Source organism: Rhamphochromis longiceps, linkage group LG7 (assembly GCF_057381845.1).
Source record: "Rhamphochromis longiceps isolate RC_006_pf linkage group LG7, R_longiceps_female_GT1.1, whole genome shotgun sequence".
Lineage (NCBI taxonomy): Eukaryota > Metazoa > Chordata > Actinopteri > Cichliformes > Cichlidae > Rhamphochromis > Rhamphochromis longiceps.
Genome location: NC_140563.1, coordinates 28,459,492 through 28,482,154, shown reverse-complemented (window position 1 = coordinate 28,482,154; position 22,663 = coordinate 28,459,492). Strand labels below are relative to the sequence as shown.

General features: G+C 46.2%; 2 protein-coding genes across 6 annotated transcripts; one reads left to right on the top strand and one right to left on the bottom strand.

The window, feature by feature from the left end:
- Positions 1 to 23: 23 nt before the first annotated feature.
- Positions 24 to 1,482, bottom strand: ufc1 (ubiquitin-fold modifier conjugating enzyme 1). The gene has a single exon (XM_085413208.1). The coding sequence runs from the start codon at positions 1,367 to 1,369 to the stop codon at positions 854 to 856; it is 516 nt and encodes a 171-aa protein (XP_085269334.1). The 5' UTR covers positions 1,370 to 1,482; the 3' UTR covers positions 24 to 853.
- A 9,216-nt stretch (positions 1,483 to 10,698) lies between these two features.
- ythdc1 (YTH N6-methyladenosine RNA binding protein C1) lies at positions 10,699 to 21,809 on the top strand. Of its 5 annotated transcripts, none has more exons than XM_085413188.1 (17): positions 10,699 to 10,882; positions 11,934 to 12,035; positions 12,306 to 12,595; positions 13,272 to 13,665; positions 13,759 to 13,821; positions 13,899 to 14,014; positions 14,291 to 14,399; positions 14,503 to 14,620; positions 15,281 to 15,365; positions 15,438 to 15,592; positions 17,796 to 17,875; positions 18,008 to 18,044; positions 19,345 to 19,384; positions 19,634 to 19,699; positions 19,890 to 20,081; positions 20,176 to 20,360; positions 20,954 to 21,809. In XM_085413188.1, the coding sequence occupies exons 1-17, from the start codon at positions 10,855 to 10,857 to the stop codon at positions 20,961 to 20,963; spliced, it is 2,070 nt and encodes a 689-aa protein (XP_085269314.1). In that variant the 5' UTR covers positions 10,699 to 10,854; the 3' UTR covers positions 20,964 to 21,809. The 5 variants fall into 5 exon arrangements, with proteins under 5 accessions (XP_085269314.1, XP_085269316.1, XP_085269315.1 ...); XM_085413190.1 differs by having other exon boundaries at positions 13,269 to 13,665; positions 13,920 to 14,014; positions 20,954 to 21,800; XM_085413192.1 differs by having other exon boundaries at positions 10,837 to 10,882; positions 13,269 to 13,665; positions 20,954 to 21,808.
- The last annotated feature ends 854 nt before the right edge of the window (positions 21,810 to 22,663 follow it).

Below are 22,663 nucleotides of genomic sequence, written 5' to 3'. Positions count from 1 at the left end.
AATATTTTGCAAACAATACAACCAGCAGGAAATCTAAATATTATTTATTGTTTAGGGACAGATTGGTGTGTCACTGTTTACATCCAGACTACCAGACTTCATTCATATATTACGTGTTTTTACTCGTGATCAAACTAACAGAACGTCTGCAGTCTGATCATTAGGTGTCTTCTCCCCATCAGACTCCATTCAAAGTCCCACCGTTTATACTCTTCCTTGTGATGCAAAAAAAAAAATATTAACATTATTTTATTAGATCAATAATACTTTTGCCTCCAGGCTTTGACAGTTATGTTAAATAATCTAGATCAACTCTCCACGACTAAATTCATCTTCTCACTTTTTACTTCTTTACTGAGCAAAAAAAGCCAGAAGCCATTCATTTTAGCACCATTTTTATCATTTCTTGTGGCGCAATAAAAATATCAACATCATAAATTTGTTACGAGGGGCCACCTCTCCACCAGGTTCCATTGATTTTTCCCCACTATCTTTCAGTGGGCTGAAGTTATTTTACGGTAAATCTCAATTTATTATATCAACACATTTCTACCTTTTATTATTACCAATCTGTGGGTCATCTCGCCACCAGACTCCATTCATATTCTCATGAGCTTTACTCATTTAGTCTTACTACTGAAAAATAATAGCCAGATGCCAGTGCGATCTCCCAATCAGACTCAATTCTCTCTGTGCCCATTTTTACTTGAACAGCGTCAGTTACAGATCAGTGATGACTAACAGAGTCAACGTCATTTCCAAACCAGACTCCATTCATTTTAACACAGTTTTTACTCTCCTAGTTTCAGTCTTTCAGCCCTGCTTCCGGTCCGGTCCGGCTTTCCGTCTGATGTCACTCCGCCGCCGGTTCGGCCTGCCCCTCCTTGTGGACTACGATGCCCTTGCTGATAAGGTCCGGAATCTCCACGGCGAGCCACGGTCCGAGTCCGAGCGCCATGAGGTGCGCGAGCCCGAACCGCGGCGCGTTCCGGGCCCAGAGCGGCGCAAAGTGTTCGGTGAGGCAGATTTTCCCGCCGCGGTACATTTTGGCGGTCTTCCCGTCCAGCTCCGGAACTGCCACCTCAGGCGCGGTGTCCGGGTACGTCACAGGGATATCGAACTCTAGCCGGAACTCGTAGCGCAGCAGCTCGTGGATGTACCAGCACGTGCCAGTCCAGCGCGTGCCGTCAGCGTTGGATTCGAGGCGGAACCAGTCGTTGTCGGCCGCCTTGTTCTGCTCCACGAAGCGGATCAGCGCCTGGTACTCCTCCTTCAGCCGCTGCGGCCACAGCGCGCGGTCTCGCGGCCCCGCGTGCGTCTTCAGCAGCGGGATCTGCGAAACGGCCTTGCGCGTGGCCTCGTCCGCCATGATGCGCAGGAGAGTTAATGGGTATGACTTTAGTTCGGTTCGGTCCGGACCCCTCAGGTGTGCTCTGAGGACTGACGTGGACTTCACCGGGAGCGGATCCGGCCAACAACTTCCGCTTCCGGGTTTTCAAAACAAAAGCCTCAGTTTGTTCCCTTTTTTTTTTTTACCTTCAAAGTTTATAACAGGCATGTGACAAACAGCAACACTGCCCACCTGAGCAGCAACAGATCCGTCACAGGTATAAATTATTATGAGTTTGTACAGCTTTACACAAAAAACTGATCTATAATCAATCGATAACTAGTGACGCCAGATGATCGAACAGAAAAATTGATTACTGTTAATGATTACCATATAGTTTAAAATACAGGCACCTGATGAGTCATGCAGGTTATTTAAGTTGAACACTGACAGTCCTGCTGGTATACATACAGGTGCCATTAGTTCGAGTAATCCCATCCTCTGGTTGGATGAGGATGTGCCGATGTTTTCCTCCTTCCATGCGAACCCCCAGGGGGACCAGCCTGAAGCTGAAGAGGAGGAGGATTTCATTTTTAACCTAAACATTAACTCTGCAGTCAGCAAGACAATCTCCATGCCTCCTCAGGCTGGCATCCTTTCCCTCAGGCAGAGAGAGTCGCACTAAGCATGTGCAGAGTTCTTCATCAAGAACCGCAAGTTCAACGATTATCCATCCATCCATCCATCTATCTTCTTCCGCTTATCCGGGGAAGGGTCACAGGGGCAGCAGCGCAAGCAGAGAAGCCCAGACCTCCCTCTCCTCAGCCACCTCCTCCAACTTCTCCGGGGGAACACCAAGGTGTTCCCAGGCCAGCCGTTAGATATAATCTCTCCAGTGTGTCTGCCCCCGGGCCTCCTCCTGGTGGGACATCCCCGGAACACCTCACCCAGGAGGCATCCTTGTCAGATGCCTGAACCATCTCAACTATCTCTTGAATGTGGAGGAGCAGCAGCGGCTCTACTCCGAGCCCCTCCCGGATGGCTGAACTTCCCACCCTATCTCTAGGGGAGAGGCCAGCCACCCTTCGGAGGAAGCCCATTTCTGCCGCTTGTGTCCGGGATCTCGTTCTTTCGGTAACTACCCACAGCTCATGAAAATAGGTGAGGATAGGGACGTAGGTCAACTGGTAAACTGAGAGCTTTGTTTTTACGCTCAGCTCTCTCTTCACCACAACAGACCGGGGCAGCGTCCGCATCACTGCAGCTGCAGCACCAATCCGTCTGTCGATCTCCCGCTCCCTTCTCCCATCACTCGTGAACAAGACCCTGGGATACTTAAACTCCTCCACTTGGGGCAGGAACTCGTCCCTGACCCGAAGGGGGCACTCCACCCTTTTCCGGCTGAGGACCATGGCCTCAGATTTGGAGGTGCTGATTCTCATTCCCCCCCGCTTCACACTCGACTGCGAACCGTTCCAAGGCAAGCTGGAGGCCATCACCCGATGAAGCCAACAGAAGCACATCATCCAGAGGTTCAACAATTACTGTTTGTTAATGTTGATAAAGGTTGAAATCAGATATTAAAATGGCTGACCCCAGCTTAAATGATACTACTGGGAATCCTGATGTGCAGTAGCTGGAAAAGGTGTGTGGCCATCACATGCGGAGCAGAGCAGAATCCTGACCCTACCATCTAACTGAGTGCTGCACATTTCACTCTGACATCACTGTTTTTTTCTATGATTTGGGGTTGGCATGATTCAGACATGAAGCAGCAGAATGAACAGCTTCAGTGTTCCTCTGATTCACACACACACACTTTGACTGTGGTTGTGTCCAGGTTTGTGCGCTGAAGTTCACTGACACACCTTTACACAGGTAATACTGAGCTGAGGATGGAGATCTACCTGACAAGTTACAGCTGATGTCAGGTGTGTGCAGCTCTGAGGCCCCACACCTGCAGAAAAAATCTGGAATTAAAAACACTGTTTCAAAGACAGCATGCTGAGCAAATGTAAATAAAAACTAAATCCAATGATTTCTCATAAACCCTGCAAAAAAACTGCATCTCCACACTGAATCATGTTCCTAACTGTTGACATCTCATCAACTGACAACATGGCATCACGCCGCATCCTCAGACTGAAGAGGAAAGTGCTCAGGTCAAAGACTCTGTAATGGTTTCTGCAGCCACCATACTCCAGCAGACCAGAACAGGATGCTGCACCGCCCTCCCCTCCAGTAGCGGTTTTTGATACGGGCGACACAGGTGGTTGCCCGGTGCGGCATCGTGGTGGGGGCGGCATCCCGGGTATCGGCAAAAAAAATTTTTTTGCTCGTACTCATGCTGCCCCAACGTTAGCCAGCGCATATTGGGAATGGCATAGGCACCGATCGGCTTTCTATCGCCCATTTGCTGGGAGTAAGGACGCCCTTCGTTTGCGAGGTGCGCCTACTGCTTGCGGCACAGGGAGGAGAGGGCGGGGCGGCGGGGGATTCTCTGGCTGGCTGGAGCAGCATCTAATAACCTACCCGCAAAATAAAAACAAACCAACAAACACGAAAACACCAGACATTATGATACAGACTTATAATTTGCACCGATGTTTTTTCGAAATTCTGTATGCGAAAAGTGAGCGCGAGAGCCCTCGGTGCGCCTGCTCGCTGCTGAAGTCAAAGTAAACTTTATTGTCATCTCCGCTACATACAGTCCAGTATATAGAGAGACGAGACGACAAGGCTCCAGTTACAGCAGTGCAAGTAAACAAACAATAAATATAAGAAGAGTGAGAAAATAAATATACACTTTAGGACCAGGGGTAAAGGGATCAATAACAATTTATAATTTTTTTTCAGTTTGATAATTTAAAGTCTCACATACAACCTGTCGAAAGGGGAGGGGGGCCTGCTGCTTCCAAATAGAGCACATTTCATTTATAATGTTGTAAATCCAAGCCCATTATGTATTCATGATTTAAATCCTGGGTTGTGCGAAATCCCAGAAATACACCCTAGACAAAGCAAATCTGTGAACTAAGGTGTAGGTCTATTAGGTTATGTTGTGGTGATCCTCGGGTTGGGGGATTTGTGTTCATACTGGAGTGCAAAATTAAAACCAATGGAAGATGGATGAGAAAAGTTCAAAGCCATCAGGTCCTCAGTTTAGAAAAAATAGAAAAGAACAGGAGGAGAAATGAGCCAAAGATGCAGGTAAGCAGATGTGTCATTGGATAATGGCAGGTCATGTATCCTGAAACAATCAGAATCAGAATACTTTATTAATCCTTAAGGAAATTATGTGGGTTACAGTTGCTCCAAGAAGAAATGGTAAAAATAGCAACATTAACAGACTAAACTCCAAACAGTACATTATACAGATTTTACACAATTAAGAAATAGCACTAATATATGCAGATCACTCAATTATAAATATCAAGGATTAACAGAGGTGATTATAAATAAATATCAAGAAAATTGACAAGAATATTCCAGAGTAGAAAAGAACGTGTGGAAAAAGGATGTAACTATCCGGTTGTTCAGTCTGACGTCACTAGCCGTGTCTGGACCTACACTCCGCTGCAGGTCCATATATCAAACGATCACTATGGCATTACTGAGAGTTGAAAAACTGTCTAAAGTCTTTCATCTTTAATAAAATGATCAGCGTTCTGCTCTACCAGGTGTAACAATTGAGTTTAACATCCAGGCATCCATGAAAATGGAATTTATAACATTTAACGGAGTTAGACGTTAGCAGGGAGTTAGCTCGCTAGCTTCTATCTAAATACAATATAGCATGTCCTGACTGCGGGGTTTTGGAAACAAATTAAAACTTACAGCTCTGTTATCACTTCCAGCATAAATGAAGACAGAAAACTAAACAGCAGTGACGTTTGTAGGGTTACTGAAGTTGGGCTAGCTGGTGACCGCTAGCTAGGGTTGCCAACCGTCCCTTAAAAAACGGAATCGTCCGTATTTAGAAACAAAAGTACACGTCCCGTATTGAGCTAATAAGGGACGCACTTTATCCCGTAATACAGTGAGAATCAAAAGTAGTCTATAACTTTTAATGGAATTAACACTTTGTTTGAAAACATAATTCCCAGCCCCTCTCCTGCTTTGTGACCAATGCGCTGACAGCACACTTATGACAATTCGAGTATGACAAGTCAGATTATCGCTTATCTCATTGGTCGAGGAAAGGTCGCTTACGGAGAAAATACCGGCCAACAGGGAAACAAACGCCGACACTGCGGTGCAAGTCTCGGACGGCACACTGTGCCTCCATAAAATGAAGGTTATAACAGAAAATCTGTCGCTCTCTCTCTCTGTCTGTCTTTCACTCACACAGACACGCACACCACCACCATCAACTTTGCTAAATTGCTAATGAAAAACATTAATAAGGCAGCTGTGATTGAGCAACAGTGTAAATCCAACTATTTTCACGGTTGTTATGGTCGTGATAATTTTGTGATGCCACATCGAAAAGGCTCGGATGAGCTTTCCAAAGTTCTACAAGTTGTGCCTCCATCGCTTGTGTCCAGATCACACGCTGCACAGCCGTGCTGCTCCATCTTTTTCACCGACGTTTATGTGTTTGCGCGTGAGCAATGTGAGCGCCTGTGGTGACACCCTCACGAGCGATTGATGATCGGGAGCTGCTCGAGGTGTTAATCGCTTCTCGTTACCCCACGTATACTACACGATGCACGATGAAGGCCAAAATCGGGCCGATCACCAAATCGGTCGTACGACTCAAAAATCGGCTCAAAATGGGCCAAAAATCGCACAGTGTAAGCCCAGCATCAGAGCAGCAATGTTTGTTGCTCAGAGAAAGAAAAAAAAGGCTGCAAAAGTACAGGGAGGAATGGGAAAAGGAAAACACCTGGCTGGAAAAGTGCACTATAAAGCGCACTGCACTGTGTGCTGGCGCACTTTTTCCATAGGCATGCTTCTAGTGGTGGGCACATGAAGAACACGAGGGGCGTGAAAGCTCGGGGAACCCTTAACCAATTTCTTGTCCACCAGGCATGGCAGAAGCAGATATGGTATGTAAACACTGGTTTGTTTTTTTAAACCCTCTGGTTAAGGTTAATATGGGCATGTGCAGTGAATATCAGCGCTATGTGGCCAGAAGTGTAATAATATAATTTATTTTGTGTAATAAACAACTGCAAGGATAGATGATTATAACAAATAGATGACTAATACATAAAAGTAATACATAGATGAATAATGATGATGAGTTATGATGCGTAATCATGGGAACAAGCGGGTTTACAAACAGGAGCAGCTGATTAGCATTAGAAAAGCTGAAATAATACCTCAACTGAAGCCAATTATACTAAATGCACTATATGTGCACTGTTACAAGAATATTTTTGTTCTATTGCTTTCTATTAATTTATATAATTTTAAGTTAAGCAGGACAGAGTTCTTTTAAAGAAAGATTTACTTTTATTCTCAAAAGTTAAGCATGACAGGCTTCTGTTTAAGAAAGAGACCTGTTTTACTGTGTTAATGTTGTCACTTTGAGCTAAAAATAAATGGCTAAATGATCATTTGTTTCACATGTGTTCATATCACAAAGAATATGCATCTGCTTAAATCAAGTTCAAGTCAAATGGTTAAAAAATAATTTCACACACAAAAAAAGAGCTACCACACTGGGAAGGGTGAAGACAACTGGGTTGCCCAGCCCTGGCCACGAGGTGTCCCTTATTTATTTTTCAGGGAGTTGGCAACCCTACCGCTAGCGACACAGCTATGTTAGCCTAATATAAACAAGCTAACTTTTTTCCACTCGATAAAAGTTAACGTGAGTGTTGTTGGTGGTCAGGAACAAATGTAATCGCATGGCAGGATGCTGTAAAAGGACCAAACTTCAGCCAGGAGAACAACTGAGATAATCTATCCACAATACGAGGTTAGTCATTCATATACTGCTGCATGGGCTGGGCTGTAGTTACATCCTAAGGTTTTAAAAACTGAGCTTAAATAAATGATTAGCGGTAATAAAAGCCGAGGGAGGTCAACAGTGATCACTGACTTTTTTAGGAGCTTTTTGAGATCAAATAGAAGAAAATACATAACATTAAACATGTTAACAACACAAAAGCCATATTAAACGCAGACTACTTTAGGCCCGGAAGTAGGATTCGTCGTGTCATCACTGAACAACCGGATTGCAGTGTTTACAGTGTGTTAGATGGAGGAGTTGTACAGGGAGATGGCCACAGGGAGGAATGATTTCCTGTGTCGGTCAGTGGTGCATCATGGGTAATCTCAGTCTCTCACTGAACGTGCTTCTGTGACTAGTCGGTATGTCATGGAGTGGGTGGGAGGTGTTATCCAACATTGTCTTTATCTTGGACAACATCTACCTCTCAGACACCACCCTAACGGAGTCCAGCTCCATCCCCACAACATTATTGGCCTTGCGGATCTGTTTATTTAGTTCATTGGCATCTGTGAGCCTCAACCTGCTACCCCAGCATGCAACAGCATAGAGGATAGCACTGGCCACAACAGAGATACAACAAGATAACATCAATTAGTAGGGATAGTGAAAACGTCTGTTTACGTTTGTTTGATGTAGCTTACTGAATCTTTTGGACTGTGTTCAGCACAATATTAATTAGTCATTGTCAATTGTTGATTTGTCCTATTCTCATTGTATGACGAATTATAATGGCTGTTTGGTAGCTGTTTGCATACTATGCATAGGGGGGGGGGGCAGAGGGAGTGTTCGCCCGGGGCGCCAAACAGGCTAGGACCGCCACTGCTCCCCTCTCTGACACAGGTGTGTTCTCGGGTGTACATCAGAATCAGAATCAGAAAGGGTTTTATTGCCAAACGTTGAGCAGGTTTACAACATTAGGAAATTGCTGCGGTGCTTCAGTGCAAACATACTGTCATAAATTAAGCTTAAATAGACATGAAAAATAAATAAATAAATAAATAAAAATAAGAATAAGAATTAAAAGTGCTAAGTAGATAGATATATACATGATATATACATGATATATACATGAGTGCAGGTGGTGATCAGTGCCAAACATGGAATGATGCAGTGAACACAGCGTAGGGTCATGTGTTAGTGGTGGGAACAGTCATACGGTTATTGTTCATGTGTCCAACAGCAGAGAGGAAGAAACTGTTCTTATGGCGAGAGGTTCTGGTGCGAATGGACCGGAGCCTCCTGCCTGAGGGGAGCAGGTCAAACAGACTGTGTCCAGGGTGAGAAGGGTCAGCTGAGATCCGAGCTGCACGCCCCAGTGTCCTGGAGGTGTACAGGTCCTGCAGAAATGGGAGTCTGCAGCCAATCACCTTCTCAGCAGAGCGCACAACACGCTGCAGTCTCTGTTTGTCCCTGATAGTGGCTCCAGCGTACCACACGGTGATGGAGGAGGTGAGGATGGACTCGATGATTGCAGTGTAGAATTGCATCATCGTCCGTGTTGGCAGGTTGAATTTCTTCAGCTGCCTCAGGAAGTACATCCTCTGCTGGGCTTTCTTGATGACGGAAGGGATGGTGGGCTCCCACTTCAGGTCCTGGGTGATGGTGGTACCCAGGAAGCGGAATGAGTCCACAGAGGTGATGAGGGTGTCAGTCAGGATGATGGGGGGAGTGGAGCTTTGTGCTTCCTGAAGTCCACAATAATCTCCACTGTCTTCTGGGCGTTCAGCACCAGGTTGTTGTGGCTGCACCAGGACACCAGACATTCAGCCTCCCTCCTGTAGGCAGACTCATCCCCGTCCAAGATGAGTCCAATAACGGTGGTGTCATCTGCAAACTTGATTAGCTTGACAGACTGGTGGGTGGAGGTGCAGCAGTTGGTGTACAGGGAGAAGAGCAGGGGAGAAAGAACACAGCCCTGAGGGGAGCAGGTGCTGATGGGAAAGCTTGCCTCGGAGATGGTCTGGAAGGATGGTGTTGAAGGCAGAGCTGAAGTCCACAAACAGGATCCTGGCGTAGGTTCCTGGGGAGTCCAGATGCTGCAGGATGAAGTGTAGAGCCATGTTGATGGCGTCATCTACAGACCTGTTGGCTCTGTATGCAAACTGCAGGGGGTCCAGGAGGGGGGCCGTGAGGGTCCTGAGATAGGAGAGAACCAGGCGCTCAAATGACTTCATGACCACAGATGTCAGAGCCACGGGTCTGCAGTCATTTAGTCCAGTGATCCTAGGTTTCTTGGGGACAGGGATTATGGTAGAGGACTTGAAGCAGGCAGGCACATGACATGCCTGCAGTGAGGAGTTGAAAATGCCAGAAAACACTGGGGCCAGAGGGGGGAGAGGTGGGGGAATGAGTGTCCAAAGTTGGGGCCGTTGGAGGTGTGAAGGCTGCCTGATGGCTCGTCAAAATGGCAGTAAAAGTCGTTAAGGGTGTTGGCCAAGAGCAAGTCATCAGTGGAGTGGGGGGTTTTAGGCTTGTAGTTGGTGATATTCCTAAAACCTTTCCACACAGAGGCCGAGTCATTCTCTGAGATCTGCTGCTGCATCTTCTCAGAGTGCTGATGTTTAGTAATGTCCACTTCTTTAGTAAACCTGTACTTGGCCTCTCTGTAGCAGTCCCTGTCTCCGCTTCTGAACGCCTTTCTCTTTTCCAGCCACAGCTTTTTGAGTTTAGGAGTAAACCAGGGTTTGTCATTGTTATAACTCACCCTGGTGCGTGATGGCACAATGCTGTCCTCACAGAAGTGGATATAGGAGGTGACAGTGTCCGTAAACTTATCCAAGCTGTTAGAAGCAGCCTTCATTGTGTCCCAGTCTGTAGACTTCAAACACGTGCGAAGCTCCTCCACAGCCTCGTTGCTCCACAGTTATTTGGTCCTCACGACAGGTTTGGAGAGCTTCAGCCTCTGTCTGTACGCGGGGATTAGGTGGATCGTGACGTGGTCAGAAAGTCCGAGTGAAGCGCGGGGCACTGCACGATAGGCCCCGCTGATCGTGCTGTAACAGTGGTCTAATGTCCTCTCCTCTCTGGTCGGGCATTTAATATACTGCTTGTATTTGGGAAGCTCATGGCTCAGATTGGCTTTGTTAAAGTCCCCAAGAGCAATGATGAGAGAGTCCGGGAATGTCCGCTCCATGTGCAGTATCTGCTCCGCGAGTGCGCACTGAGCTGCCTGCACATCTGCATCTGGCGGGATGTAAACAGCGGCCAGGATGAATGAAGCAAACTCCCGCGGAGAATAAAACGGTTTGCAGTGCATGCGACCTTTATGCTCTGTGATGTGGTTTCTCTCGGTTGTCTGTGTGATGTGGTCACGTTCAGGTTTGAGAAATCCCGTTCAGCCCCTCTCTGTGCCCTGTGCAGACTCAGTGCTCCGGCCCGACAGGTGGCGGTGTTCACCTGTCGGCTGGCAGCAGCAGAAGTAGAAGAAGAAGACGCTGCTGTTAGACAGTCCGCCATTTGCTGACCCTCGGATCCTCCGGTAGCTTCTTCTTCCCAACAAATCTGCTACAGCTACACCTTCACCTGAAGCGGTACCTGCGCGCGCGGCACAGCGGCGGTGATGGCGGCCGACCGGCGCGAGGACAAAGGTGAGTGAGGAGGACCTTTGTTAGCATTAGCATTAGCCACGAGCTGCCTTTGTTTGATGCCGCTCGGAGCGGATCGTTAATCGATAATAACTGTGATGATCGATGCTGCTGACGGGCGCGTGACCATTTGATGTGTCGGTGCGTTAGCAGCTCGTGTTTGATCCATCACGACGCTGATGAGCGGCTCGCTTTCACTGCATCAGACTCCGATCAGAAAACTGCTGATTTTACGGCTGAGGCCGCTTTAAGCACGCCTGAGAACAGGTGGAACCGGAACCTAGTTCGTTTTGGGCCACAGTAAGCTCTGACGTGTTCGGGGGTGAGGGGTCAATGATTTGGTCGATTTTAACGACATATCTGATCGCATAAAAGCGAACTAGGGAGACTGTTTACAGGTAAACAGGCTGGTACAGAGCTGCTGCCCTGTGATTGGCTGAGACGTGTGGCTAAATCCAGCAGTGATCAGAGGAGCGTAAACACGACGAGAGCGTTAACGAGTCAGCTTCCTCTGTTTACCTGCTAAAACACTATGGTAATTGATGTTAAATCCCTCATCTGGACAGGACCAGGCGATGTTCAGTTTCCTCTGATGCTTTTATGGGCAGCGGAGATTTTTTTTAAGCAACGTGTTCCTGAAAGCTGTGAACAAAGCTCCAGATTTATGTTAGTGTAATATCGATGGGTCTCTCTAACATTCATGTGGAGTTAGTTATGAGTCCTTTCCGACATGATATGTTTACAAACGTACTTTTATTGGGTCAACAAGTTGTGGACTACTTACTTTACATTGTGCCCGGCTGTGCCAAGATGAACTGATTGTTGCTTGTGGGCTCCAACAGGTATGCGGTTTCTCTAGGTTTACTTGTTAACTTTCATTCTTCAGATGTGAGAAATCAAATCTGATATATCAGCAGGTGTGTCACCCAGGCTTTGGTCTATAAACACCAACACAGACAGACAATAACAGAGTCCTCCTTCTGCCTAATCAGCCAGGTGTGCGTTACCTGTCCTTCTCACACGTGTGTGTGTGTGTGTGTGTCTGTGGTTTCAGATGGAGAGCTGAACGTTCTGGAAGATTTACTGACTGAAGCTCCTGATCAAGATGACGAGCTGTACAACCCCGAGACAGAGCGTGACATCAGCGACAAGAAAGGTACAGACAGTACTAAAGAGAATACTAAAGACAGTACCACAGACAGCACTACAAAGAATACTACAAACGGTACTACAGAGAATACCACAGACAGTTAAAGAAGATAGACAGTATTATAGAGAGTATTCTAAAGGTACTACTGTAGCTGGTACTACAGATGTTACTATAGCCTGTTAAACATACTGACACTACTAGACAGTATCACGAACATTCCTGACCTAAGTTATTAAAAACTGTGCATGTTATTAAGCCCTCATCGCTGTCTGTCAGGTACGAAGAGGAAGAGCGAGCGTTCTGACAGCCAGGATCTAAAGAGGCTCCGCTCCTCGTCAGGCCACGGTACTTCTAGGTCATCATCCTCCAATAAGAGAGCTCCAGGGCCATCTCTGTCCTCCTCTAAAAAGGCGTCGAGCCCTCGCGGCCGGCACTCCACCACTTACCGTCATGAGTATTATGATGAACGAAAGGGGAGACGTGGGGCCCGAGAGGTGACGAGGAGCCGTGGAGGAGAGGATGCAAGACGGCGAGAGTCCCAGAGAGGCCTGGAGGGTCTGAGTCAGGTACTGCTTACACTAAAAGTATAATTTTAACGGTTTCCAGTAGGGCTGCTCGATTATGGCAAAAATGATAATCACGATCATTTTCACTGAAATTGAGATCTCGATTATTTGACGATATTTATTTAACAATAACAATGTATTGAATAATGACTTTAAAGATTGTCAAAAAATAATATAAAATAGTGTGCAAATACTGATAACAGTGCAAATGTTTGCAATATAAAAAATAAATGAAAAATGTAAACATCTATGTTTAGTGAACTTTGTAGTGTTGCTCTGTGGTGCAGCTACGACACCGTAGCAAAGTTTACACACTATGTCTACTTGATCCACGTCTGACTCTGCGGACCCATAATGTTTCCACACCACTGAAGTTTTTTTTTACCTCTTTTCAACCAACGGCAGTCACTCTCCTCTCCAAATAACTTCTGCTTAGCTTTCCGAGCTTCCCTCGGGTCCTCTTAATTGTTGTGACGCGTGTTCGAAATGCAGAGAGGTGCGCTCAATTTGCCACACGGAGCAGCGCGAGAGTAAAGCACGAGGGAGGGGCTAATAATCGGCTCAGTCATTGTTAATGATCGTTGAAAGCCCAGATCGTAATCGTGATTAAAATTCGATTAATTGAGCAGCCCTAGTTTCCAGCCATTCGTATTAACTTCCTGTTTGTCTTCAGAAGTTACGCCGTGATGAGCGGCGAGCAAGTCCCCCCCCCCATGAGGAGGAGAACCAATCAGAGGACGAGACAGGAGCAGAATACGGCTCAGAACAGGCATCGGGCAGCTCCTCCCCCGCTGCTTCCCATGTAGAGGAGGAAGAGGAAGATGACCAGGAGGAAGAGGAGGAAGAGGAGGAAGAAGGTATGGAAGAAGAAGAAGAGGAGGAGGAGGAGGAAGAGGAAGGAGAGAAGGAGGAGGAGGATGAGGAGGAAGAAGAAGAGTACGACCGTCGTGGTGGTGAGGGCAATGACTATGACACACGTAGCGAGGCTGGTGATTCACGCTCCGCCTCCTCTGTCAGCTTCTCTGATGATGGCGAGTCAGCACACTCAGGCTCCGCCTCCGAGGCCTCAGGTAACCATAGAGTTAGTAATGTACATTTTTCTTTTCAAGGAGAAATAAAAAACGATGACGTAATGTTTGAAATTACTGCTTTTAATTTGAAAGGTTCAGAAAAGAAGCGGGAGAAGCTGTCATCGTCGGTCCGTGCAGTTCGTAAAGGCATGGAGAGTAAGGACAATATTCCATGGTTACTTACCCGTTACTACACTTATACCTTTACTGAGTTGCAAGTAATCAGATTACAGCTATTTCCTGTGTTGTTGTAGATCCAACAAGCAAGCTGCGTTATATCCTGAGAGATGCCCGATTTTTCCTCATTAAGAGCAACAACCACGAGAATGTGTCACTGGCCAAAGCTAAGGTACACGTTGACCCCCTCGCTGTTCCCCATTGTTCCCCTTTTCAATCCATGTCACCTCCCTCATGGTTCCAACTGTCATTTTCTGTTGTCACCCCTCCTCCTTGTGTTGTTCCCCTCATTGTTCCCTCTCTTTCCCGTGTCTTCCCCAGTGTAGTTTGTGTCATTCCTTGTTGTTCCCCTCGATTTTCCCTCTGTCATCGTTCCCTGTCACCCCCTGTGTTGTTCCCCGTTTTGTTCTGATAGCTGAGGATGAATTGGTGTTTCTGGCGTTTACAGGGTGTTTGGTCGACACTGCCGGTGAACGAGAAGAAGCTCAATGCTGCCTTCCGCTCAGCTAGGAGCGTCGTTCTCATCTTCTCTGTGAGGGAAAGTGGAAAATTCCAAGGTATGAGGAAAAGAGGTTTTCAGTATCATATGTCGTTGTCTGTTCACCTTATTCACCTTATCCTCTTCTTAACTCTGATTGGTCTGTTTTGTCTTATCCTCAGGTTTCGCTCGTTTGGCGTCAGAGTCTCATCATGGTGGCTCTCCGATCCACTGGGTGCTCCCTGCTGGAATGAATGCCAAGATGCTGGGAGGAGTCTTTAAGATTGACTGGCTCTGCAGGTAAACAGCTCCATCCAGTAGGTTTATACTCTGTTTCTATTGGTTCCTGGTGAGTGTTTGACTTCTCCTAGACTGATCTCGGTCTCCGGTTCTGATTTTAAATTTTATGGACAAAATTTTATGGATGAACTGGAGGCAGAGGGTATTGGGTTGATTCTGGGCTTTGACCAACAGATCGAGGATATTGGCTTTGAAAATAACTACCTGTGAAACGTGAAATCCCTGGCTGGCTGGCTGCTGTTTGGGGTGTGTCCATGTCTTAGGTCAGCTCTTTAGCTCAGCGGTCCCCAACCCCCGGGCCAAGTCATTTGGTACCGGGCCGCGAGAGTTGAGGCTCGGGTGTGAAATGTATGGTTTTCAGGGTTTTTAGCGGTTTTTAGCGTTATTTTGTTATCGTTTTTATCGCTAACTCTGTTTTCCTGGGTCTTTTCACGTGTTATGAATAAATCTCCAGGAGTCGCCACAGCAGGCTGCTCTGTGTTTTTGCGTTGGTGGATTTTGGGGCTCTGCCTCATGACGTTTGCTGAAGGTGTGAACCTCTGGAGCCACCTCTGCATAGATGTAGTTCACGTGTTGTGTGATGGTTCACCGCTGATGCCCTTGCTTGCTGCTTGCTGGCTACTTCATTCAGTGTTGTCTTCTTTTTTATTTCCTTTTCAGGAGGGAGCTTCCTTTCATTAAGACCGCCCACCTCTCCAACCCCTGGAACGAACACAAGCCGGTGAAAATTGGACGTGACGGCCAGGTCAGCTGACTGTTCTATTACGAATCACGTTTTCCTGTTCTATCACATGATGCAAATCTGTGTCTCTTTCAGGAGATCCAGCCGGACATTGGTGCTCAGCTCTGTGCCCTGTTTCCATTGGATGAGAACGTGGACATTCACCAGGTGGCTCGCCGCATTCGTCACAAACGTCGCACACCATCGGAGCCGCGGCCTCGGGGCCGACCACCACAACGTGAACCGGGAAGGTTAGCCAATCATCAAGCTCCTCCTCCCGCTTCCTGTTCTTCTTCTTCTGCTGTGACCACGGCGCCACCTGATGCTGGACGACGGAGACAGCCGCTGCCCTTAGCTGGCGGCTAGCTTTCCCGTGGCTCGCGTTGCTGGTTCTCTGGTTGTTATTTTTCCAGTCTGGAGCTTCCCGGAGCGAAGCCTCACTCTGCATCTTTGGTCGAGGTGTTAAAGTCAGGCAGGAAGTGAAGTCCTCGACAAGCGTTAAACAGCTGACGTCACAGAGGAAGTTTAACCCTTCACTTGAGTTTCATTTCCTTTGAAGTGTGAGCTGAGCAACATCTCTTTGTTTTATTTTGTAATTTTTAGCTGAATTTTGTTTTGTTTTTTTAGGTCTGTAGTCTTTACGTAGCTGAGCTGAAGTTTTGTTGTTGTTAAATTTGTCCTTTGAAGCTCTTTGTCTTCGCAGGATTTTGATACTTCAGAGGTTAAAAAGTGAAAATTTGTAGCTGGACTGAAGCTGACCCTTTCAGAATAAAAGCAGAAAGGACAAGCGTCACTGGCTGGACTGACGAAGGAGGGGGTGGGAGGGTGAGCGAGGTAGAACTAAAAAAGGAAGTAAGGGAGCATCTGAGACCCCAATGGACTGTTTCAGGTGTTTGACCGGGTTTTACAGGTTGGTCAGGAGGGGGCGGGGCCTCTGGACTGTATCCACTGAGGTGTGGTGAGTCTAAAGGGGAGGGGCCTCAGGACTGTATCCAGTAAGGTTGTGTGTTGTGGCAAGGCCTCTGGACTGTATCCAATGAGAAGTGTGGTGTGTTGGGGGCGGGGCTCCCTCTGGTTGTATGAGGTAAAGTTGCAGGTGCCTAAAAGACTGAAAAAAAAAAAATATACCCCTGGACTGAAAAAAGTGACCCCTCCCCCACATGAAAGGACAGTCATGTTCCCCTCTTCCTCCCCTCTCCTCCCACTGGCACACACACACAGGACGGCGAGCTGGTTGTCGATGTGTGTGTGTGTGTCGCTCTGATGGACGAATACAGTGAGCATAAAATTAATCGAATGGACGGAGCGACAGAAAGACGACGCAGTTTGTCATTTCTGTTTAAGGACTGTTGCTGGTCTGGAAGGGGCGGGGCAGGGCTCACGGGGCGGGGCTTTGTGTATTGATTGACAGGACTGCACCATCATCATCATCACCCCTCACCTTTTCAAAATAAGAGGGTTTATAAAAGCCTTTAACATGGACTGATGAGGAGAAAAACTGTTTTTTTTTTTTAAAGTGTTGCCCCTCCCTCATACGCAGCAGAAGCGGTATGTTGTCCCTTTCAGAGGTTCTTCTTCATTTGTTCTTTTTTTTTTTTTTTTTTTTATTTGTGTGTGTGTGTGTGTGTGTGAGAGAGAGAGAGAGAGAGAGAGAGAGAGAGACTTTGTCAGACTGCAGATTCTGTTTTCATCCTTCAGAGTGAAACTTTTAAAACAGGAGATTCTGTGTGGACATCAGTTGATTTAAAAATAAGCCAAAACAAATTTGGAACAGCACTGGAATAGGCCCAGAGCACAATGAGAATAGGATCGGTATATGGTTGGAACCGGATCAGAACAGGGCCTAAAAAGGACCAGAGTAGGGCAGGAACAGCACCTTAATTCAGCCAGAATGGGAATGGAACACGATCTGAACAGGGCTAGAATAGGACCAGAACAGGATTGAAACATGTTCATAATAGGACTGGAATAGGATCAGAACAGGATTTGAACAGGGTCTTTATCAGCGTCTGACTTTCTTGCGTTTAAACATCATGTTACAGACAAAGCTGTTTCCAGGCACAAATTGAAGGTGTCACCTGGTGTAAATGTCCAAATCAGTCTGTCTTTATCCTCAAAGCTTTCTGTTACTAGACCTGTGTGATATCTGATTCGTCCAGGTAAGCGTCAGGTGAAGTCACAGGTGAAGTCACAGGTGAACCACACAGAGCGGCTGATTGTGTTGCAGTTCGAGTTTGTGTGTGAAAACGGATTTGGGGGAGGGTGGGGGATTTCTTCTTGTGTTGGAGTCTGATCTGAGGAAGTATCTGGTTTGTATTGGTGTGTGTGTGTGTGTGTGTGTGTGTGTGTGTGTGTGTGTGTGTGTGTGTGTGTGTGTGTGTGTGTGTGTGTGTGTGTGTGATGGAGTGTACCTGAGTGCATGTGTGTGTCTTACCTGTGGACTTGTTTATGTAGGCGTCGACCTGAAGAGTATGACCTCCACGGCAGGAAGCGACTGCGACCTGACGGTCCACCAGACTTCAGCCAGCGAGCAGGTTAATGTGCAGCTTCCATTTAAACAGCCGTCTAAGACCCAGATTTTCAGGTGCAGGTGTCGAACACACCTGTTACCTGAATGTTTGCCATTCACTGTCACCTCAACCGAACTTTATGTGTCGTGCTTTTAGGGTTCATCCAGGACCTGAGGAGCCAGCCAGTGGACAGGTGAGACACACCTGGAATCGGGTTTCTTCTGTATTCCTCTTAGACCCTGAGTTGATGTAATCAGACTGATATTAGAAACTTCATCACATCTTCAAATGTCTTTGACCAGACATCCAGAACAAACGCTGCACTGTTCCTCCTGAATCTGAGTTTCAGCTGACAGCAGACTCTCCTGTACCCAGTCTTAGACCTTCCAGGTATATCCCCAGCTGTGATCCTTCTGGTTCACCTTATTACAAAGGGGATCATCACCAAAGTCTGTCAGTCCAGAGTTACTGGTGGGTATTTCAACCAAGACTGGCGCATGACGTGCAAGAACTGGGGACACATCCAGGAAGTCTTTTAGCTACTGTGATGGGCAAGTCATGCACCTGATCTTCAGACTCTGCTTCCTCTCTGGAATGGTTTGCAGAGGAATTTAGGAGATCCTCAGAGGTGTTCCTCCACCTCCAACTATACGTCCAGAGTCTAGCAAGCTCAAAAGGACTCTATTCAGCTCGATAGCTCCTCTGTTGTTCACCATATGGTTAAAGGGTTACCAGACGACAGGTACCAACCACTTTACAGCCACAACTCCATGCATCTGATCCAACTCTCCATCAGGTGGTGATCCGTTCACACCTCAGCTCCTCTCCTCACCTGAGGCCTTAGATCTGGTGATACAATTACAAAATTATGAACACCCTTAAGTTCAAACATGGTGTTCGTTATAGACGAACCAATAACAAAACACCACTCAGGTTCAGGACGAGCAGGTCATTCTTCCCAATCGTGCCAGATCGAGGTGACATTGTTGTTGCCCTTGGCAGAATTAAAGTGGAGCTCCTAGATGTTTCTTGGGGTGAGGTGCTGCTCTGTGCTCAGTCACGGAAACAACTCTAGTCCATGAAGGAACCCCTAAACATCCAGGTGCCGAACTCCAGTTCCAGAAGCTGAGCTGGCTTCTCAGCCTCACGTGCTTGCTCAGATTCCTTCCATACCACAAGTGTGACGTCCTCCATTCCTGTTGCCGGTATGGGCTGCTGGGACCAGACTGTTGAGGTCTGCCCCTGTGGTTGGCGCCCAACTACCACGGCCACGGCAGGTGGTCTATACCCAACCATCACACCCAGGCAGACCCACAGGACCGCATCCACACTAAACTCTGCCACCTGCAAGTCCCTTCATATATTGATCAGAAACTCCTCCACCATGATAAAGTGAAGATTCAAAGGATCTAAACTTTCGTCTTGAATTTAAAAAAAAAAATAATAATAAAATTTGAAAGTCTGAATTTCTCATGAATCTGTTCTCTTTCCAGGCGATTTTCTGGCGTAAGACGAGACGTGTTTCTCAATGGGGTGGGTCCAAACGTTTCACTTCATTGATTACTTATCACTTCACTGATTGTTTATTGATTAGTCTGATTAGTATTGATTAGAGGTGTGGGTGAACATAAATAAAACTGTAAATGATTCAGTCTTTCCATTAAAAACAGCCCGTAATCATCACAAATACCACATGCAGATCATTTGATTTCAGACAGGAAGGGGTTTTCTTGTGTTTAGCTGTGTCCTTACCTGTGTTCACCTTTGTCCTTCTTGCTTCAGTCCTATAACGAGTATATGAGGGATTACCACCACAGTGTCGGCCCCCCGGCGCCCTGGCAGACTCTGGTATGAATAGGTTATTAATCACGTTCTGATCGATTGTTCCTGCCTGTGACGGATGATGAAAACATGCATTTTACCTGGAAGCAGGAAACTGTTTTTGTGTTTTAAGATGTTGCATGAGAATTTTCAGATTAAAAGCCTTTATTAAAGTCACTACAGACTGATCTAATGATGATGCCACGTGTGTCATCAGGCGGGCTATCCCGGCGTGGAGCAGCCACCCCCACACCATCCACCCTACTACCACCACAGCCACCCACCGCCTCCCCCTCACCAGGCCTACCACCATCATCACCACCCACCCCTGCCACCACACGAGGCCCCGCCCCCTCGCTTCAGAGATAAGCAACGAGCACCGCAGCACCGCGCCTTCACGTCCAGCCCAGTAAGTTCACTCAGTCCAATCAGGCGTATTGATTAGTGATCAGCACAGCCTCTTACTGTTTTTTTGTTTTTGTTCACCCTCCTCCATCATACAGCACGACTATGACATGCGAGTGGACGACTTCCTGCGGCGGACGCAGGCAGTGGTGAGCAGCCGGCGGGAGCGAGAGCGTCAGCGTGAGCGTGAGCGAGGTGGCCCGCGCCGTGACAGAGAGCGAGAGCGAGTGAGGGATAGAGACAGAGAAAGAGAAAGGGACAAGGAGAGGGGGCGGTACCGCAGGTGATCTGATGACATCACTTCTTGGCAGCCTGCACTGCTTTTTTTCTTTTTCTTTTTCTTTTTTTTCTTTTTTTTTTTTGGCAGCCCGCACTGCTTTTTTTTTTTTTTTTTTTTTTCTTTTTTTTCTTTTTTTTTTGGCAGCCCGCACTGCTTTTTGACTGGTTTGCTGTTTTTGTTGAAAATTATGAATTAAAAACAAACAAACTGAGTGATGACATCATCAGTTTTATGTGAATAAAGTGAAAACTTGTACAAAGAAATATTTGGTTAAAACTTTTATTTTGGCAGCCTGTGTGTGACTCCTGGTGCAGTGCCAGATTTCCCACAATGCTCTGTGTTCATTTTTTTTTTATGTTTTGAGAGTCTGGTGATGCCCAACGTGAGGGTGGAAGCAATCTAGACCCAGTACTCAGATCTAAGATGTCATAAGATAATGGAAGAAACTTTTATTATGAACATGTTTCTGTAACAATTTCTCATTTTATTCTGAAAAGTAGTGCAGTGTTTCCTGTTAAAGCTTTCAAATTAAATGTTTTTAAGTATGAAACTCATCCCGTTTCCCTGTTTTCTTCACTTCCTGTTTGGGGAGTTAGGACGCACTAAGTGGGGCTCCCTGCACATCCACGTAACGCTTCATATTCCTGCTTCCTCCCAGGAAGAGCTGCACAGTGATGACTGTAGGTGACCATCATCATCATCATCATCATCATCATCTGGTCCAGTCTGTAGTCTCCATGATAGTAGTTGTGTGCATTTATGCAGTTTTAGCAGTAGTTAAGTCTCCAAGTGAAATATGAGCTGTTAGCCACAATAATTAAAGATGAATTGTTCTTCAGATGAACTAAAGTTTGGTCCGGGTGTATATTCAGGTGAGGATACCTACCTCAGAGAGTAGTTTTGATACGTCACAGTGGGCGACCAAGGGGCAAGAACTGGAGCACCATTTTCGGGATCACCATTTTAAGATCATCCAAATTGGCTGCAGGACATGCAGCGTGTGGATAAAGCATCAAACTGAGACCTTCTTCACCTTGTGGTAGTCAACACAACCGTGTAGACTAAAGATGTTCCTGGACTAATGTCTTAGTCGACTAACCATGGAAAAATTTTTTTTGACTAATCGACTGGTCTAGCACTAAGAAACACTCAGATATGAAGTTACATTTGAGAACTGTTTAATGTAAGCTGACAACAACAAAGCTGTTTTAAACCATTAATCCCATTCTTAAATAATGAACCATGATGCTTAACTGTGCAGCATCTTATTGTGCATTAGCAACATTACATGTTATACTCCAGACAGCGAGGCAGAAAAACACTTAAAATAAAATGATGTTAAATATGATATGAAAACATGTTACGACAAAAGTTAACGTGTTATTAAAATATAACAAATGAACATCCGAAAAACTGCAACTGAAGAGTGCGACGTGCATTATGAACAATGAACGCTGTTCACCCACCCACTTCTATAAAGGTTAAAATCTAAAATAAAACAGTAAATCATTTAGTTGTTTTCTTCTGCTAATCTGAAGTGCAATCTCTCCAGCATGTCCCGGGTCTACACTTGGGGGACTCCTCCCAGGAGAACCTTACCCAGGAGGCGACAGTCTTAGATGTCTCCTTGTGATGTGGAGGAGCAGTGGTTCTACTGTGAACTCCTCCCAAATGACTGAACTCCTCACCCTATCACGAAGGCACCGTCCACCTTTTGGAGAAAGCTTTCCACCACTTGTATCTGAAATTTCATTCTGATAGAGTAAACTTACATTTATGTTTTATCTGCCCAAATATGTAATGCAGAATAGAGTGTTGAGAAAAAAAAATGCCACACTTATATCACACATTCCAATGGTAGAGATTTACACAATAGAGCTTGGAAGCAGGCTGGTGCACACTGACACCACTACCCAGAAAACAACTATGTAAATAATGGAGCTAGGGAGAGCTCTCTCTCTCTTCACTTCTATAGGCCTGACCAGAGGAGGGGATGTGGTTGCCATGGTGATGTGGGAAGAGTCATCTCCTGTTACAAAGAGATGTCCAATAGGTGCAGGATATGAAATGTGAGCCAGATACTAGACTCAAGCCAGATAAGGGGACCCAATTCTAAATCCGTGGTTTCCCCCGACTTTTTAACCAATCACATTAACATGCTTACTGCTTTCGTGTGTCATCCTTTGTCTCTCTGAGCCCTGAAAGGCAGAGGTCCATGGCTCTATGTAACCATTTAACAATTAATTTTTAAAAGTCATAATTTGAGCATTTTTTTCTCTCAAGAAAATAGAACACGACAATACATC

Coding starts and splice junctions, on each gene's coding strand:
- ufc1 (XM_085413208.1), bottom strand. CDS start 1,369: ATGGCGGACGAGGCCACGCGCAAGGCCGTTTCGCAGATCCCGCTGCTG.
- ythdc1 (XM_085413192.1), top strand. CDS start 10,855: ATGGCGGCCGACCGGCGCGAGGACAAAG. Junction 13,822..13,898: donor AGTTCGTAAAGGCATGGAGA/GTAAGGACAATA, acceptor ATCAGATTACAG/CTATTTCCTGTGTTGTTGTA. Junction 15,593..17,795: donor CCACAACGTGAACCGGGAAG/GTTAGCCAATCA, acceptor TTGTTTATGTAG/GCGTCGACCTGAAGAGTATG.